The 19,277-nt window shown below is 32.1% G+C and overlaps 1 protein-coding gene across 2 annotated transcripts; it reads left to right on the top strand.

Moving 5' to 3' along the window:
* The first annotated feature begins 7,211 nt into the window (after positions 1-7,211).
* Positions 7,212-10,710, top strand: LOC128390545 (bis(5'-adenosyl)-triphosphatase enpp4-like). Of its 2 annotated transcripts, none has more exons than XM_053350279.1 (5): positions 7,212-7,367; positions 7,473-7,632; positions 8,327-9,010; positions 9,278-9,843; positions 10,318-10,710. In XM_053350279.1, exons 3-5 carry the CDS (start codon positions 8,612-8,614, stop codon positions 10,619-10,621), a joined length of 1,269 nt encoding a protein of 422 aa, XP_053206254.1. In that variant the 5' UTR covers positions 7,212-7,367; positions 7,473-7,632; positions 8,327-8,611; the 3' UTR covers positions 10,622-10,710. The 2 variants fall into 2 exon arrangements, with proteins under 2 accessions (XP_053206254.1, XP_053206253.1); XM_053350278.1 differs by having other exon boundaries at positions 7,717-9,010.
* Positions 10,711-19,277: the final 8,567 nt, after the last annotated feature.

Genomic DNA, 19,277 nt, shown 5'->3' with positions numbered 1-19,277 from the left:
CTATTTCTGTTGATAGTTTTTTCCTTTGCTTGGCTTGAAAAGTAAGTGATAAAAAAGTAACTAAGACTTTTTCTCGGTGATGGAGAAACATGATGATGATGATGATTATCATTATTATGAAGATGAAAGATTATGATAAAATTTTAGACACACACGAAATATCAATGGTAACAGCAGGAGAAGATGATAAGTTATTTTCAGCCCCTTCTTTTATCGTCATCATCATCATCCGCATCATCTTACCAAGTAATTTTGACAGATATTCAGATAGATTCTGAACAATTTCAATCTTTAGTATTATTGTTTATCATTTTTTTTTCTTCTCCTTTTCTTATTCATCATCTTTCATCTTTCATCATCATCATCATCATCTCTCGTAACATTAGAAGGTCATTTTTCTTGTTATTACTTTTCCATCTTTAAGATGAAGCCATAAATAAACCTGATAATTGAGCTTAAAGCTCAATCTTTATCCTTATCTCAATATATCAATGTCAACCCACCAAAGGAAAAGTTAACATGTAATATCAATGACTGTCAATGTTAATTGTTGCAATGAAAAAAACCTCGGCCAAGAGATTAGGCAATAATAGGAAGTGAATAGTAACAACAACAACAACAAAACTGATACGGATCATTTGTATTCCAGTTCATTCATTATTATTTTGTGGGTGGGGTTGGATAGTTTATCTATCCTTTATTATTAGTTACACTTGGACATTTGTACTCGGTGTGTTGATATTATGCCCATGGTATAAATTACCCACCGTTTGGGGAGTGAAAGTGGGTCCAAGTAAGAGAGAGAGAGAGAGAGAGAGAGAGGATTAGTTACACTTTATACAATATATACTTACACGGGGTGGGAATTCAATATGATAGAGTTCATATGTTATTAATTTTTATTGCGATTCTCGTTGAATGGGAAAATAATTAACATAAATTAATGATAAATTTTAACATTAATCAATTAGATTGTTTCTAATTATCAATTTGATATGATAAAATTACACAGAACTCAAGTAGATTGAAAAGTTATTTAGGTTAATTGTTGTTGATTTATAATCGCACTAACAATTAATTTTTCTTGCTACATTTTACTTAGCTAATTGTTGATTGATAAGTTGAAAAGTTTTTTAATTTTAATTGAAGTTTATATTAAATAAGAGGTTGATGATTTAACTTAATATTAATCATGTTATTTAAATTTATTTTGATTTATTGATTTTCATGTTTATTGAGTTGAAAACTTTAGGATTTTGTTTTATTTTTTCTGTATATTCATTTGATTTGAGTCTTGTCATTAATTTGACTCGTTCTGACATTGACATTAAGGTGAAACCTGATGTTTACCTGCCAAAACAAATAGACAAGGTTAAGGTGTGGAGATGATGATGATGATGATGATGATGACGATAAAATGATAAGGATGAGCAAGAGAAGATGATTAGTTCCTCTTCATCTTTTTCATCTTATACTTTTTCTTTTACTATTTGAAGGTGAAATAAGGAGCTGTAAGTGAAAAATGAAATTGAGGTTGACAAGATGGAGACACGCCTTTAAAGTAATCATCGTCATCCTCTTCATCTTCATCTTCATCATTATCATCATACTCTCAAATTTTTATCATCCCATTGCCTTCTGAATGTGTTTAGATCACTCATCAAATAATAACTTATGGATTATCATTAGTTTCACTCGAACCCATTATTATACGCTTTGATCTTTCATCAATAGTAAGAGAGAAAAAATCATCTCTCATCACTTACTAATCATCTTCATCTTCATCTTCATCTTCATCATCTTTGTAAAGTGTCAGACATCATCATTCTCGTGGTTGATATCCAACAGTGATGAGAGTCCAATGGAGAAATGATGATTGAAGAGAAACTTTTTTCCTCTTCCTCTTTATCTTTCCCTCTCTCTCTCTCTCTCTGCTTTATCATCTTCATCTCTCTCTTCTTATCATCCTCATCACTTGAAGAAAACTATTTAAATGTGATAAGTTGAACGTGTTCACTTTTTTTCTGGTTCTCTGGTTAACATCAATTCTTTGAATTCATTACACTAGAAACTTTTTTTTACTCCAAAAAATTGAGCCATTTTTTGCTCTCGCTTTTCAAGTTTAATTAATAGCAAACTGATAATAAGCTGTGACCTTAATTAGCAGTTAATCTAATCCTGTCTAAATGTTAATCTGTAAATATATGCTTCCAACTTGCTTAAACTGTCATCTAAATCAGTTGATTAGCGGGAAGTGAAAAAAAAATAACCACAGTAATCAAAGTAAACCTGGAAAAGTTAATCTAAATCATGTTACTCTTAATCTTGAATATTTTTTGACATTAAGTTAATCCAGATAAAAGTTAATCTCATCAAAGATATAACAGAAAATTTTGAAAGTTTGAAGAAAATAATTTCATTAGCTATTCATCTGAAAGATTAGTTTAGTTTGTAAGTTGAAAGTTAAGTAAAGAAATTAAATTGTAACAAATTAAACTTTTCTCTTGGTGATTAATTAATTGAGAAAAAAAAAATTAAGTTAAATTTTATGCAAAAAATTAATCGTAATATAAAAATAACAACAATAACAGGAGGGTAAAGCGTTGAAACGATTAATGTTATTTAATCAATTTGAAAGTTAATAAACAATCAATCATATTAATTGTGTAAAGTTTTAATGTGTATACAATTAAATTAACTTTTGGACTGTTAATTGCATTCAATTTACTAACGATGAAAAATCAATGAGCAAGGATACAGATTAAAGTGAAAGGTAAGAAATTATCAGAAATGATTAACAGTGGGTGGTTTTTCCAGGTGATTTTGATGAATGATATCTTGTTGATATTGATGAATACAAGGATGATGATGATGTAACTGCAAGGGTACATTAACAATATCACGAGAGAGAGAGAGAGAGAGAGAGAGAGAGAGAGAAGATGAAAAGAAAAAAAAGTTTTCGATAAAAAATTAAATGAACCAGAATATTTTCATGAGATTATCAAGGTAAGGTTGATGGGGAACCCTGGAAGCTAATAATGATGGATGGCTTGTCTCACCTTTTCAAAATACAATTTCTTCATCTTTATCATCATCATCATCATCATTACGTCTCTCTCTCTCTCTCTCTCTCTTTCTTTCAGTTTTTACGGTGAAGTCCAGTAGTTACCACTGGTGTCAAGCCTTTACTTTGATCTTGATAAACTTTACTCAGGATCTACGGTCTACTGACAGGGAAAAGTACCAATGTCTTGCCATGGGATCAGACCCTTTGTGAATAACCCTTACCTCGAGGCCATTCCTTACTACACCCGATTGGGTACGTCGGCTAAAGCACACTGGATTATGCACCTTATAAGCCACTGTGATTCTCCTGGCATGAGCCCCTGAACCAGAATAGTCTCTCTTATTAGAAAAATCAGGTTGAAGTGAAAAATAATAAGAAACTTCAATGAAACAAAAGATGATGAAATTGATGAGGAAAAAAGTGATGTTGATTGAGTATAATTCAAAAAATATTCAGTGAAAGTGAAATATCAAATGAGATTTCATGAACCCTATCGTGAGACCTCATTTGTTTCATGATGATTAAGTGATAATCAATCAGACTTAATGACAATCAACAAAAAAAAAGTTAATTCAAAATGATTAGTAAAGCTGATAACGGTTGATAGTATTACAATCAATTGTTTGGGTTTAGTTGACTAATCTATTGGTTCAATGAAAACAATTAAAGTTTAAGAATTGACAATTAAACAAGTTAACACAATTTGTTTAATAACTCGTGATGATTACAACCAATAAATTGATTTGATTGTTTGTAAATCATTTAGATCATGATCAACAATTAACTTTCACTAACTTTCAACAACAACAAAAAATCACTTTCATTTCGTTTGATTGTTGATATTTACCTTTCTTAATTGTTGAAACATTTACAATTGATTCTCTCCAATGATTTACTGATTAACGAAACATTTTCCTCTACAATGATAGAATGACAATTAAGTTAATTGTATTAAGTGATTCCAAAATTATCGCTAAAATCCAACGAGCCATTGAATCATTACAACGAAATTAACCTTCAAATGTTTAGAAACTTTTTCTCTCTTTTTTTTTTAATCATTTACCTAATTAACTTGATTTTAGAACAATTAAATTTGGATAAACTTGTAATTAATTTCAAGTTGACAAAAAAGTGCTCTTTCAATTAATACGTTTTCGCCTAATTGTTGTTGTAATTAATTTAGTTCCAATATTATGTATTATTAACACGTTAGTTAAATTGTTACCATTTAATTACATGTTAATTTGTTTTCTTCTTGTGTTGGTTTGTCTGTATGTTAATCTGTTGATTTTAGTTTCTCATGTTAATCTAATTGTTAATTCATTTAATTTTCTGTTTCTTAATTTTTTTGACAATTTAATTGAGATTAGGATTTATGATTTATTTATTAAGTAAACCAACAATATTAAAATATAGTTAGTTTAATTTTAATTTTCCTCTTTTGATACCTTGCTGTTGATTTATTAGCCACTTAACAATTAACATTTTCTTAAACAGCAATTAACCTTCAACAATCAACAATTAAGTGAACATACAATTAAACAGCAAAAAAAAAAGGTTTGGACGAAGTTAAATCAATTCAATCATTTGATTTCTATGATTATGATTAAATTATATTGTCTCTTAATGAGATTTTCATCTTGATTATCAAAATAAATTAAAACCAATCAATCAATTTGGTTTGGTTAAGTTGCTAAACAACAATCAAATTAATAATCATAATGATAATTACAATTATTATTATTGACGTATTGCTATTAATTTAGTTGATCATTTATCTTACAATTTATAATTTATTTGGTTGATGATAATTGTTAACTGTTAATGACAACAAATGTCATTTAGTTACCTGTCAAAATTGTTAACTGATCATTACAATTGATGTCAATTTATCAACAGCAAAATTAATCAATTGTAATCATCAAATTTGATTGTTAAGCTTTTTTTATATTGTTTAATATTTATGTTAAAGTATCAAATGAAATGTAATGATTAAGATGATTAAGCAAAAATTAGATTTAAGGTTGAGGTCAATTAGTTTAAATTGTTGTTGTTGTTTATTAACAATTTGATTCAGTTTATGGATTAGTAATCATGATTACCATTATAAAGTAGAAGATGATTACTGTTAATTCAAAATAGTGGACAATTAATTAGGAAATGATCAAGTTTGACACAATTAAACTCTACAGGAGATTCTGATTAACTCATTCTAATCCATTTAATCAGTAAATCACCTGGAAGATTTAGTTAAAGTTTTCTTTTCGAGTAGTAGTAGTTGAAGAAAAAAATTAATTTGATAAATTCAAACTTAATTGTTGAGGTTTAAAACTAAATTAATTCATAAGTTAATCAAACTTACTTTGTTTCCCACTTTGAGCGCCATCTATTGGTAAGATTAATTTAAAGACCAAAAACTTGAACCAAATTGATTCAAATTGTTTGTTACTTATCATTTTTCAAATTAATTGTTTTCCTATTGACTGATTAAATTTTAATCAGGTAATATTGATTAGTAATGATTAATTGATTGAGAAGGAAAATTGAGTTAAATTTTATGCAAAAAAGTTTAACGTATAAAATTAATAACAGGAGGGTAAAGCGTTGAGACAATTAATGTTATTAAATTAATTTGAAAGTGAACAAACAATCAATCATATTAATTGTGTAAAGTTTTAATGTGTTTACAATTAAATTAACTTCAATTGGTCGGTCAATTGCTTTCAATGCACTTCTAACGCTGATATTAGATAAACCTTATCTGATAAGTTCGGTAAAGCTAAAGATATTCGTCAGCTCAACTTTATACTTTAAGCTGTTTCTCGGCTTATAATGTTCAGCCTTTTGAGAGAATGGATTAATTCAATAACCAAAGGATATGTGACATTTTTCGACATATTAGGTACTTAATAAGTTAGTCCACATTCAACAATGAAATAGAAGTGAACAGTTGATGACGAGGCTGATTAGCTATCGACAGTTTTCATTACATTGGTTGTGTGACAGTTTCAGTGTCTCAGCCTGATACTTTTCCGGGTCTATTGGGTCTTCGTCAATAGTGACCCTTAATAGTGAAAACCTAAACTAATTTGTAAGCTAAACCAGCACTACTAATTGAACAATTAAGTCAACTTCCACATGTATGTATATGCGATAGCTGTGATCGTAAGCCGAGAAAAATGAGCTTTTCGATTGATAGCTTGATTCACAATCGATTTATTGAGCTATTAATTTATAAAATAACATATTAATAGTAAATAGAAAGCCAAACTCGACGAATTTTTCAAATTTGATTGATGTTATTTGATATTCAATTAATAACAATTTAGAAACAACGATTAAGCGAGGAAATTAGTTGTCAACGATCGACCAGGTGGAGACACAAGCAAATAGCAAAACTGCGGCGAAATTAATTAAGTTAATTAATTATAATTCAAGTGACTATTCTTATAACTTTTTTTTATGAATTTTTACTGAACTTATTCACCTATTCAACCATTAGTTTGCTAAGAAATCGAAACAAAGTGTTAAGTTATCTGAACGAAACTCTGGCCTGAGAATTGTAGATATTTCTAGTCAGTAAAAGTGAAACGTTCTTTTAACGAATAAAAAGTTGACCCTCGGCGCTCAATTTCGTGTTAAAAAGTCAGCCAGTGCTGAGGAAAAGTGATCGTAAGTTTCGACTTTGAATGAGATTAACCATCAGATGACACTGACAAAAAAGATCCATTGTCCCAACATAACCTCAAACTGCTCACAATTCAAAAGGTCATTTTTTCAGCATATTGACCATTCTTACTATTTACCTGTGTCTCCGACCGATTGATCGATATCAACTAATTTTCTCTTAGAATCAGTCAACTTTTACTTTGACAGTTTTATGGTCAATATGGTTGAACGTGTTAATTGCACGTGAACCAGGGCCTTCAGGGCGACTCTCTGAAGTTAATGTCTGAAGCATTAGCCACTTGGCGTAAATAAATTCCCAATACTCAACTGCTCTCTCTTGTTGGTATTTGTAATTGACGATAAAACAATTAAAAGAACCGCCAACGACTTGATAACAATTCAATCTCCACCCATGAACGTTTACACCTTGCGATCAAATTAACTGTTGAAAATGATTCTCTAATTAGTAATTACTAATTACTAATTACTCAAGTTTAAAGAGTCTGGATCAATAAACAAATTTTATGGATTCAGAGTTGGTTTTAAAAATTTCAAAGTTGAATCAATTAAATGGTCACGAAAAAAAAAGTTCATTATCGTTAATCAATGAATCAGCTGATCCATAATCAAGGTAACAAATTAATTTTTTTTTCTTAAATTTTCTGCAATTAAACATGATAAATATACTAAACTTTTCCTTAATTTTTCTCGCAATTTTTTTCTTTCTTTCAATTAGAGAATTGATTCCAATTCCAATTAAATCAACTTCATCTTTCAATGTTTATTTTACATTACTAATGTTGAGACTATTTAATCAACAATAACAACGAACTGATGTTTACTTTTGATTTGTGATGATAATCAGATGATTGAATTTAAAATTCAACAAGTTTTAGGTGAGTTAATTGTTTGTTCACATTTTAATTCTTTACACAATTTATATCAAAATAGTGATACCAATCTAACAATCTAATGATTAGTGATATTTTCCCGATCCAAACCAAAAAAAAATTCCATAAACGGGTAACACTCGCGATTCTCCCCAAAGACTTTCGAGACAATTCTTGCCCTGGCATAGAGAACCCACGTGACATCGTGGGCTAAAGTTCAAAACTGACCATTGGGCAACTGATCAAATCCAAAAATTGGTAACTTCTCTTGACGCTGAATAGCAGCGGCTTCGTTGCCAATGGTAACGACTTTGCGCTTCTTTCAAATTTTTGCGTTTCTCTTTCATTTCTTTCCTTTCTCTCTCTCTCTCTCTCCTTTGCCTCATACACGCGCTCAGTCATTACTGTTTTTGTAGAATTATCAGTTTATTCATACGTTGACAATTAGAGATAATCAAAAGAAAAGGTGAAGGAGGAGCTCAGAGGGAACTCATATGATAATGTAAATTGATTTTCTCTGAAAAAATTCAAGGTTTTTTGGTGAAAAAAGGTGGAGAATTTGATTGTGAACATTTAGTTTATTAGTTGATTTCTTTTTCACAGAAATTGTTTATAATCTAATTTAATCAGGGCCAATAAGTCCAACGAATTGTTACTTTAAAATTGTTCGAATCTTTTTTTTTTCTCTCCCCTTTTTCAGAGCTTCTTCTTAATCATTCCAAATGATTTATCTCCCATTCTAAAGTATCTCTCATGTTAATTAACCCCCACCAGTGTCATCATCAAGTCTAATTAATCGTCACAATTACAATTATCACCATCACAATTAGTTGAAGTCAGTATTTGATCAACTTGCTGCTTCTTCAGTTTGACTCATTCTCAAATAGACTTGATTAATTGTACATTACTTTTTTATTGTTGTTATTGATTTATAATCGATTGAATAACTAATTGTTGACTGTTCCTGTTTCTAATTGTTATAAAAATGAATAACAAAAAGATTTTAATTGTTGTTGGGACTATTGTATGTGCTACAATATTTGTCATTGTTTTGTCCATCTTTTTAACTGGTTCATATTTTGGTGACCAAGATGAACCTCCAAAGTTAATTGTCATCTCTTTCGATGGGTTTAGAGCTGATTACGTTTCTCCGACCTTAACTCCGACCCTTTGGTCACTCAAACAAACGGGAGTGACCGGTAGGATGTTCCCTCAGTTCATAAGTAAAACTTTTCCCAATCATTTCTCAATAGCCACTGGACTTTACGAGGAATCTCATGGAATCGTTGCCAATAATATGTACGATCCTGAGTTGAATTTAACATTTGACCTCTCCCATAGCACTCAAGTTTGGTGGGACAATGGGTACTCATTACCTCTTTGGGTAAGTTTTCCAACTCATTCCATTGATTATTAATTAAGTTGCACCATTTATTCAATGAACTAAATTCAGATGGAAGCTAAACTTTTCTATTATTAATTATTTCTGTTGATAATCAATTGGAACCAATGATTTTTCCAACCTCATCAATCTTCATCGAACTTTAATTGTCATTGTTATTATGCTATTTACTACACATCATTTTCATGTTAATTAGCAACAATTAACTGTTATTGTTATTTTTTTCCTTGTTGCTTTTCCAAATTCTAGATAGCAAATCAGAAAATGGGTAATCGCAAGAGTGGAGCGATCATGTGGCCTGGATGTGGGTTCACCTTTGGTGGTGATCGAGCATTTTACTCAGTTGAATTCAACCGATCAATTGATATGAAGGGTCGAGTTGATATTCTCATGAATTGGTTTACCGATAAAACTAATCCTGCTAATCTTGTTTTCCTTTATATTGAAAATCCCGATGAAACTGCTCACAAACATGGACCCTTTGGAAATGAAACTTTGGCCCAGGTTCGAATGGCCGATGAAGCGGTAGCCTATTTATTGGAAAATTTAGATAATCACAATTTAACCTCATCAACCAATATCATCTTGGTTAGTGATCATGGTATGGAAGAGTTTAAATCAACCACTACCGTTAATTTAACCGAATTGGTTCCTGATCAAACTTCATTCCAACAATTTGGTGGATCTCAAGCAATTAGTATTCTACCTAATCCTGGAGTAGAAGATCAAGTTTACCAAATGTTCAACACTCTTGGTAAAACTAATCATTTCAGAGTTTACAAGCGAGATGAGATTCCCGAGGAATATCATTACAGGTAATCAACAATTAACTAATCTCCTGAGTAAACTTTAAATACCCTTAACATGTAATAATCACACAGAATTAGTCTCAATGTTATACATTGATAATTCAATAGTATTTTCCACCATTAATTTCCACCATGAGAACAGATCGTTTCCCGATTAATAATCAAGTATAAGTAATAATTACTTGTTCTTTAATTGTTATACTATTTTAAATATCCCTTCAAACTGTAATCAGATAAATTGACAGTTTATTGTGTTGATTTAATTACTCATCTTTTTCCCATTTAGCAATTGACATTAACTGAAAATTGGTTCAGCAAAGTCTAAAGTAATTGAGATTAAAAAGTAAATTGTCACAATTATAATTGAATAACAATTCTCACACCCCTCCAACTAAAACAATAAAATTACAATTGTTTAAATTGTTACTATTATGGTAATTGTTACCAAGAATAATTAATTGTTTGCTTTTCCTATTCCAGAGATAATATAAGAATCCAACCAATTCTATTGGAGGCTGAACCAGGCTATGAAATAGCGTTCAGTTCCTGGAAACATCCTGATTCCATGTGGGGTAATCATGGTAATAATAATACTCAACCGGAAATGGAAGCGCTTTTTATTGCCTCAGGCCCTCAATTCAAAGATTCATTCAATTTAAATGGAACCTCATTTTTCAACATTGATCTTTATCCAATTATGGTTGATATACTCAACCTCAATGTTGGTAATTACAAATGCAATGGAACTGATTTAATTACGAGAAATTTACTTGCTGAACTTTAAATTATTAGTAAAATTGTGTAATTGCATTTATTAAACTATTCTTTCATGTATTAGAACAATTGAATTTTAATTCAAATTATCAAAGAAAATTTTTCTTCAATTTCATTACAACAATTAACTTTGAGAGAATCTAATTATTCAAGAATATTGAAAATCTTTGTTCAACTTTTTTTTTTGTAGAATTAAAAATTTATTTTCTCTTGAGAAAAAATTTCAATCAATTAATTAATTTAGTGTGTTTTACATGTAAAGTTTGAATCATATTAGAAATAATTGATTATATTAATCAAAACATTTTCTATTAATAATTTAATTCTGTCAACAATTTAAGTATAAATGTAAAGCTGAACAGCGACAGGACATATTCATAGATGTTGAGCTTTATTCAAAAATCGATGATCAATATAACAGATCAAAGGTAAGAAATAATTAGAAATCAGTTTTAATAGAAGTAGTTTTTTCCAGGTTATTTAGATGAAATTCAAGTGTCATTGTTAATTAGATTAGTCTTTCTCTCTCTCTCTCTTTGTCTCTTTATCTCTTTCTTTCTCTTTCTCTTTCTCTCTTTGTTTTGTCACGAATTTCCAAGTTCATTTTCAGTGATTTCATTTAATCCCCGCACTGACCACAAGTGATACAATTACAGGTACAACAAGCTATATCCCAGATACACTTGAGGATACAGCAAACGAGTCCACCGACAACGAGTAAAACACCAACAATGATTGCACCAATTACGATCCCTTCCATGATTGCGGTTTAGATTTTCAGTCTTAAATTTGGGTTGAAACCAAAAAGATTATCAAATGAAGAGAAATAAAAACAAAGAGAAAATCTTGTTTCAAAAAGAGAGGATAAGTTAGGAAAGAAAACTCTGGTTAAACAAAAAGTAATAACAGAAAATAAAGTCAAACAAGTGTAAGTCCAGTGTAAAGTTGGAGAAAACAAAATGACAATTAGAAAAAAAATAATAGAAATTAAAAAGAAAAGGAAAAAAGAAAACAAAACGAGGTTAAAATGGCGATCACATTAGTTGTTAGTAACAAGTTTTTAGTTGTTCCGATCCGAAAGTTGATCGATCAGATCGATTTCAGAAGGAAAATGGATCGATCTCAACTTTCAGAGGATCGATCACCAGAAAAGCCACGTGACTTTCGATATAAACTCAATTCAAAAGTTTCATTCATCAAGAAAACAGACAGAGTAAAAAGAAAGAGAAAAACAATTCGCCTTTTTCAACCGCCAAATTTGAATTTGAAAGGATCGGGGATTTGCGAAAATTGGCCTGGTCCATTGAAACCTAGAATCCGAATATCTCTAGTTCCCATAAGTCTTGACCGAATCTTCAAAGAACTTGCTTTTCCATCTCAACACTAGATGTCTTCACTTCGAGTCCTTTACCATTCGAAATGAGTTTTCAAAAGTATAAGATAATATCGCGATAACAGAGACGCAGATTATCAGGTTCACTTGTACAAAGTAATTGCGTTAAATTTGTTTCCAACTTTTATATTATATCAAAGAAAAGGTCATAAAACATTTTCTTTGTGCGAAAAAACTTTGACAATTAAATCATCACATAAATAAAAGGTAAATTCTGTCAATTTAAATGTAAATAATGATTGTTATGATCTGACTAACTTGTTAGCAATCAAATTGTAATCAAGATCAATTGATCAATCATTATTAATTTATGTATAGATATTACATGGTTGACTACGATTCTAATCATTATGGTAATCAATTATTTTGATGTTTTAACACAATTTGATAGTTAACACTTAAAGAATTGACAAATGTTACATTTAATTCATATTAGAATGTAAAACAACACCAATATAAGAATCTATGTATTACTAACAAATATCAATTCGTTCCGTTTCCGGCTTTTTTTGTCCAGTTATAGTCTCGAAGTGTCAAGAAATAAGTAAAAAGTTCTCGTATCTCAAGTTACAACTTTCATGGTTCGAAACTTTTTTTGTTCATTCTCAAAGTGCTAATAACAATGAGAAACAGAGACATACACACTTTTAGCTGTTATGGTTTAACCGGCATAACAATCAACCCGGACCAAACTTAGGGAACTCAGGACTTTGGTAAAGTCCAGAATAAGCCCAAGGTTGATTAATTAGTTGTTCTGGTAGAACAATCAAATAACACAAACAATTAACACAAACGAACTTTAATAAAGTAATTAGATAAGTGGCTTAATTAGTTGACTCAAGAGTAATTGTAAACAAGAACGATAAGAAAAGAGTAAGTGTTATTATGATTGGTAATCAGAGTCTATTTATATGTAGAAAAATAGAGGAAAAGGAAATGAGATAAAGTAAAGAATGTAAAAAAAGGGAAAATAAGTAGAAAAGGGAAAAGCAATGGTCCCTTGAGAGTGTCTACCAGACACATAATGGCAGCGGTCAAGAAAGGGCATAACATTACCCCCCACTGAGACTTGTTCGACCTCGAACAATTAAATAGATGGACCAATTCCACTGAGAGAGACACGAAGAGTAGCACCAAGAGGAATATTCCGTTGTCCCAAAGCGATAACATGAAATGGGCGAAAACCAAGTTGATGTTGACGAAGCCTCTGGTTTCGTATGATTGGTGTGTGTCTCATAATGACCATGGTTCCAGGATCTTCATTGGTAATGGCTCGGAATCGATCAGCTAATTCAGCTCCAGTTGAATCCCAATGTAAATTGGTTATAACAACGGGGTCACCACGATAATGAATTGTCGCCGACATCGTATAGTGAACACCAGCAGCACGAATATGGTTTGACAAACCAGAATTTGAATTAAATTCATTAATTGTTCTTTGTGCTTCGGCGAAGCGATTCCTTGTTGAATTAGCTTCAACATTCAGATTACCACAAGTTAAACGAAGACGATCTAATTCTGATCTCATTGTGGCAATTTCTCGATTGAGATCGTCTATTTCGGAGAGTCTTTGTTGATATTCGATTGGATCGACTCTTCTTATTTGTTCGGGGAACACATCGGGATCATTTAAATGATCTTCGATTCCAAGATTCAATTCGGGAACAGCCTCTGGTAGAGGAGATACATTGGGTGATGAAATTTCGATCACATTTTGTTGAGTCTCTGGTAGAGACGATGGTCTAATTGCTTTCGGTAGATCTTCACAATCTCTACAAGGGTAAACATGACCTGGCATTACCAATTTATAGAAAGGGCAATAATTGTCATGAAACGGACAAGCTAATTCATGACCAATCCAATCTTTGAGATAAACTATCTCATTTGGTTCAATGGTACATTTCATTTCAAGAAAAAGATAATTGTACAAACGATAACCACTAATGTGAATGACATTCACAGCACCATCAAAAAGTAAAGGTGTGTTACACCTAAGGGGACAAGCGTGATTATCCATGAGTCGTTTCATGTTGTCAGAACATTCCATACAGAATAAAGCTGAACACATTGTTTCATCATCACGAAGATGACAAAGAGGCGTTGTACTTGGAACTTCATGACAAATTGTGCAAAGAAAACGAGAGAAACAATTTGGTTGATCACTTGGTCGTTTAACAAACAAATCTGGATGGTATCCATTTGATTCCACCGGAATGAATTGATCTGGATGTTGTAATCGTCGTTGTCTTGAAGTGCGTGCACGATAAGCGGCAGCATCTTCACGATCTTGTCGCATGTGAATACCAGCAATGTTACCAACATTGTCCCATTCGTTATTTGAAACACCAAAATCCATTTTGCTTCGGTGAAGCTCAAAAAAAATTGAAATAACAATAAGAAAAACTAAAACTGTACCACAGTTATAACAAAGAAGAAACTTAGTCAAAGGGTAAATGATGAAAAGACAAAGGGAAAGTATAAAGTGGATACACTGAGTCAAAGAGTTGATGTCAAGGAAACTAATTTTAAGCGCACTAATTAAATTAATCAGATGAATCATTAAGAATGTCAAATAAATCATCAACATGATCTTGTCCAAGAATTGAATATTCATTCTCTGATTGGTAATCAGATTCGCGTCTTACAAAATGACGGAGTCTTTCACAATGGACAAAATAAGTTAATGGTCGTCCGGATAATTTAGTTATCTCTGTAACTACTGGTCCGCGATTGGAGATTACACGAAATGGGCCAATAAAACGATCTTTAAATTTCTTATTTTTACCTTTGGTTGTCATTTTTGGAACTTTGAGATAAACCAAGTCTGGTGGTTTAAATGGTGATTCAACTCTACCAGAGTTGAAATATTTAGTTGCTTGAGATTGAGATTTTTCAATTTCTTTCTTAGCTTCTTCCCAAACACAATCCATATAGACTTTAGCATCTTTTAATTGTAACCCATAAGGTAAAGATAATTGGTTTTCGATTGGTAATCGACACTCAGTTCCATGAATAGCAAAGAATGGTGAGATTTTGGTTGAAATATGAGGCGTTGAATTATACATGAAACAAATTTCTTTCACATACGAGTCCCAATTTTTGATTTTATCACAATAGATGTTTAGGGACATTCCAAGAAAAGCATTGAATCTTTCGGTTTGACCATCAGTTCGAGGATGATAAGCTGATGTTAGTTTGTGTTTGATTCCAAATTGTTTGAGAAAATCCTCAAATTCGACTGAGGTTAGATTAGTCCCTCTATCGGTTAGTAAATATTTTGGGCAACCAAATTGTAGAATCCAATGTTCATAAATTACCTTGATGATTGAAGAAGAATCCGCAACTTTGATAGGAACAGCAATTGAATATTTTGATAATTGATCGTTGATCACAACTATATATTCAAAACCATTAGATGATGGTGGTAATTGCATCAAATCCAAACTTATTTGACTGAAAATTACATGGGAAATTTTTAATGGTTGCATCAGGCCTTTAGGTGGGTGATTATCAGGCTTTTTGGTTTGGCAAACCACACAGCTTCTTATGTATTTGGTGATATCGGAACTCATTCCAGGCCAAAAGAAACGTTTCTTTGCTTTAGCGATTGTCTTTTTGACACCACAATGTCCACCACTTAACTGATCATCATGTAAAGCTTTGAGAACATCTTTTATCATTGATTGAGGTAAAATTGGAACGGGAGAACCTCGATAAATTCTGAATAAAATATCTTTATCCAATACGAATTTATTTTGCAGTCGAGTTTTTGTTCTTTTGGATAGGCTTGTATCATCTAATTTCCTCTTAATTTTATCACAATAAGAATCGAAACATTGTTTGACAAACAAGTTATTGGTTATTGAAACTTCATTGATAATGAATGGAAACATTTGATCGTCTTCTTCTTCCTCCTCTATCTCTTGATCGCTCGGATTAATTTCCATTGGAAATCGTGATAAACAATCTACATCACCATGTTCTTTTCCACTCTTATATTTGACTTCATAATCAAATGGTTGTAACTGTAAAGTCCATCTGGCCAATCTACCGGTTGGTTCACGAATAGTTTTTAACCAACACAAACCACAATGGTCAGTCACAATTGTGAATTTACGCCCATGTAAATAATATCTTAAGCGACGAATTGCCCAAACGATAGCAGCACATTCTAACTCAGTAATTCCATAATTACGTTCAGCGGCTTGAAGAGTTCGAGAAATGTAACATAAAGGTTTCAATTTGTTTTCTTGCTCTTGCAATAGTATTGCACCTAAACCTTTGAAACAAGCGTCAGTTCTTAATTCTAATCGACCTTCGTCTTTGAATTGAGCAAGAACAGGTTCAGAAATTAGTTTAGCTTTCAGTGTTTCGAAAGCGATTTGGCATAATTGATTCCATTCCCATTGGACATCCTTTTTCAATAGATAATTTAAAGGAGAGGCAATCTTAGAAAAATTGGGAATGAATTGGCGGTAATGAGAACACAGGCCAAGAAAAGATCTTAAAGTTTTTAAGTTGATTGGAACTTTAAATTCGGAAACCGACTGAAGGTTAGATTTACATGGTTTGAAACCATTTTTACCAATTGTAAATCCTAAGTAGTTGATTTCTTCAGATGAAAATGTACACTTGTGTTTACGTAATTTAACATTAAACTCACGTAACCTTTGAAGCACTTTTGTTAACCTTAAATCATGCTGTTGTTGGTCCATTCCAAATATCAAAATGTCGTCGAAATAAACAAAACAGTCAATATTATTCAGTCCACCGAGAACTCGAGCAATTTCACGGGAACAAGTTGCAGGTCCATTTTTCAATCCGAATGGCATTCGTGTAAATTCAAATTGACCTTGAGGCACAACAAAAGCAGTTTTCTTTTGATCTTCCGGGTCCATTGGTATATGCCAAAACATAGCAGCAACATCCAATGTTGAGAAGATAGTACAATCTTGTACTAAGTGAAGAGAATCGTCAACTCTTGGGATTGGATATAAATCATCTTGAGTAATATTATTAAGTTTTCGATAATCAACACAAAAGCGAGTATGACCATCTTTTTTACCGACTAATACACAAGGCGAAGACCAAGGGCTTTGAGATTTGATGATTATACCATAATCACGCATTTCTTTCAGTAATAAATCGATTTGTTCTCGATCTTGACGATTATAACGATAAGGTTTAAGTTGAATTGGCGGGTGGTCACCAGTTAGAATTTTATGAATTGAACCTTTTATAAGTCCAACATCAGCTCTGTCTTTGGCAAAGACATCATCATATTCTAATAGAATATCTTTTACTGGTGATTCACTTAAGTTTTGAGTCATAAGATGATCATCGACATTAGAGACATTTAATGTTCTTACATTGCTGGGTGGTCTTATAGTTTGTATAGTAACAATTTGACCCGAATCACTCAGAGTGATTGTATCGTGAGAGTAATCAATTACACATTTAAATTTCTTAAAGAAATCAGAGCCCAAAAGCACTGGACTGGAAGTCTTTTCAAGAACACAAAATCTAACGGGAAATGGATGATTACCAATTGTTACTTTACAATAGCTTAAACCAAGAGGTTTTACTAATGAGCTGTTAGCCATTCTAATTTCATTGTAGGGCCAAGGGTAAATTTTTAATTGTAAAGCATCGGTGATGCTTTTGGCCATAACTGAGGTAACAGCACCAGAATCGATTAATATTCGACCAGGTTTTCCATTAATATAGCCATTAATTACAGGACAAAGATTATTTTTACTTGCCGTTTGTTGAATATCAATAGCATCACATTTGGAAAAGGGTTGCCACCATTCTGTTCCGAATTCATCAGCAATTTCTCCGACATCACCGATGTCTTCGTTTAAGGTGTTGGTATCAGAAAAATCACAAGATAGGTTATCTTCTAATTCAATTTGATTGACAATCTGACCAGATCTTTTCGCTTTAAAGGCAACAATAGCTGCTTTAATTTTGTCAATGTTTTTAGGCTTAGGGCATTTGTTCAAATAGTGACCATGTTCTTCACAATTGAAACACAAGGCAGCATTATTAATGCTTGAGATTTGTTGTTGAGGAGATTGCACTTTAGTATCTGAAAGGTTAATCGTTTGATTAGCCGAGATATTTAGATTTAATTTACTATTATTCGGTCTATTCGTATCATTGGATGCGTTTTGTAGTGACTTGAGCACCGCTCTCACTCTTTCCAATGAATTTTCTTGTTGTAGTGCAGCACATACAGCAGTCTTTGGACCATCCTGAAGATTCCAGGTTATCATTTGAATGATTTTCTCTTCGGGCATATCAGGGTCGTAATCTTTGCACATACAAACCATGTTACTGAAAAAGGCAGTAAGTCTTTCACCTGGAGATTGTTTATAATTACGAATTTTATCGTAGAGTTTTTCTCTTTCGCCTTCACAAAAATATTCATCTTCGAAGGCTAATCGAAAATGTCGCCAAGTAGCAATTTTTCCAATAGGAATTGATGGTAAATATACACCGACAAACCATGTTTTGGCGTCTAAAACAAAAGCTTGGGCCAAGCTCCTGATTCTATCAGAATCGCGCCAGAAATTTGAAGCCGAGACCAATTCAAAATCTCTTAACCATTCAGCGGCTTTAGCAGGATCACCATTAAAGGTTGGAATCTTTGTTGGCTTTAGTAAAGCTCTTTGACCTGAATAATCTAAAGCAGGAATAGAATCAGCAAATAAACGGGTTCCAATAGTTGACATTCCGGCTCTTGAGGAAGAGGGAGGTTCAGCATAATGAGTTTCATCTCTCATTTCATTAAACATTTCAGGAGGTGGGTGATTATGAAGAGAGGTGGAAGATTGGAAACTGATAGTATCCAAATTAATCACCGCTGGTGTATCGTTAATATTAACGTTTCTTCGAGTGCTACCAGCACGAAGAGTTTCCATAGGAGATGGAATATTTTGATTGTTCGAAATTCGATTTTGAGTCGAAGTAGCAATGGGAGTAGGAATCACTGAGGGAATTAACTTGGTAAGATCTTCGATCTTTTTCATTAGGATGTTGAACTTTTCACCTAATTCAACACGGACCTTATTCACTTCATTTTTGACTTCATCAAACATTAAATCACAATGAACTTCTAAATTCTCTAAATTGAAAGCCACAGTTTCAACCCTTTGATCAATGGTCTGATCGGCCCATTCAGGCTTAGCAGTATAAAATTGATCTTCAGAGCCACCACTCGGCTGATTGGGGTTCTCTTCGAGCGGCATTTTTAATGAGCCAGGTGTTT

Source organism: Panonychus citri, unplaced genomic scaffold, assembly GCF_014898815.1.
Source record: "Panonychus citri isolate SS breed McGregor unplaced genomic scaffold, ASM1489881v1 Contig00123, whole genome shotgun sequence".
NCBI classification, from domain to species: Eukaryota; Metazoa; Arthropoda; class Arachnida; order Trombidiformes; family Tetranychidae; genus Panonychus; species Panonychus citri.
The sequence above is the reverse complement of the archived record's forward strand: the minus strand, read 5'-3'. Positions and strand labels throughout refer to the sequence as shown.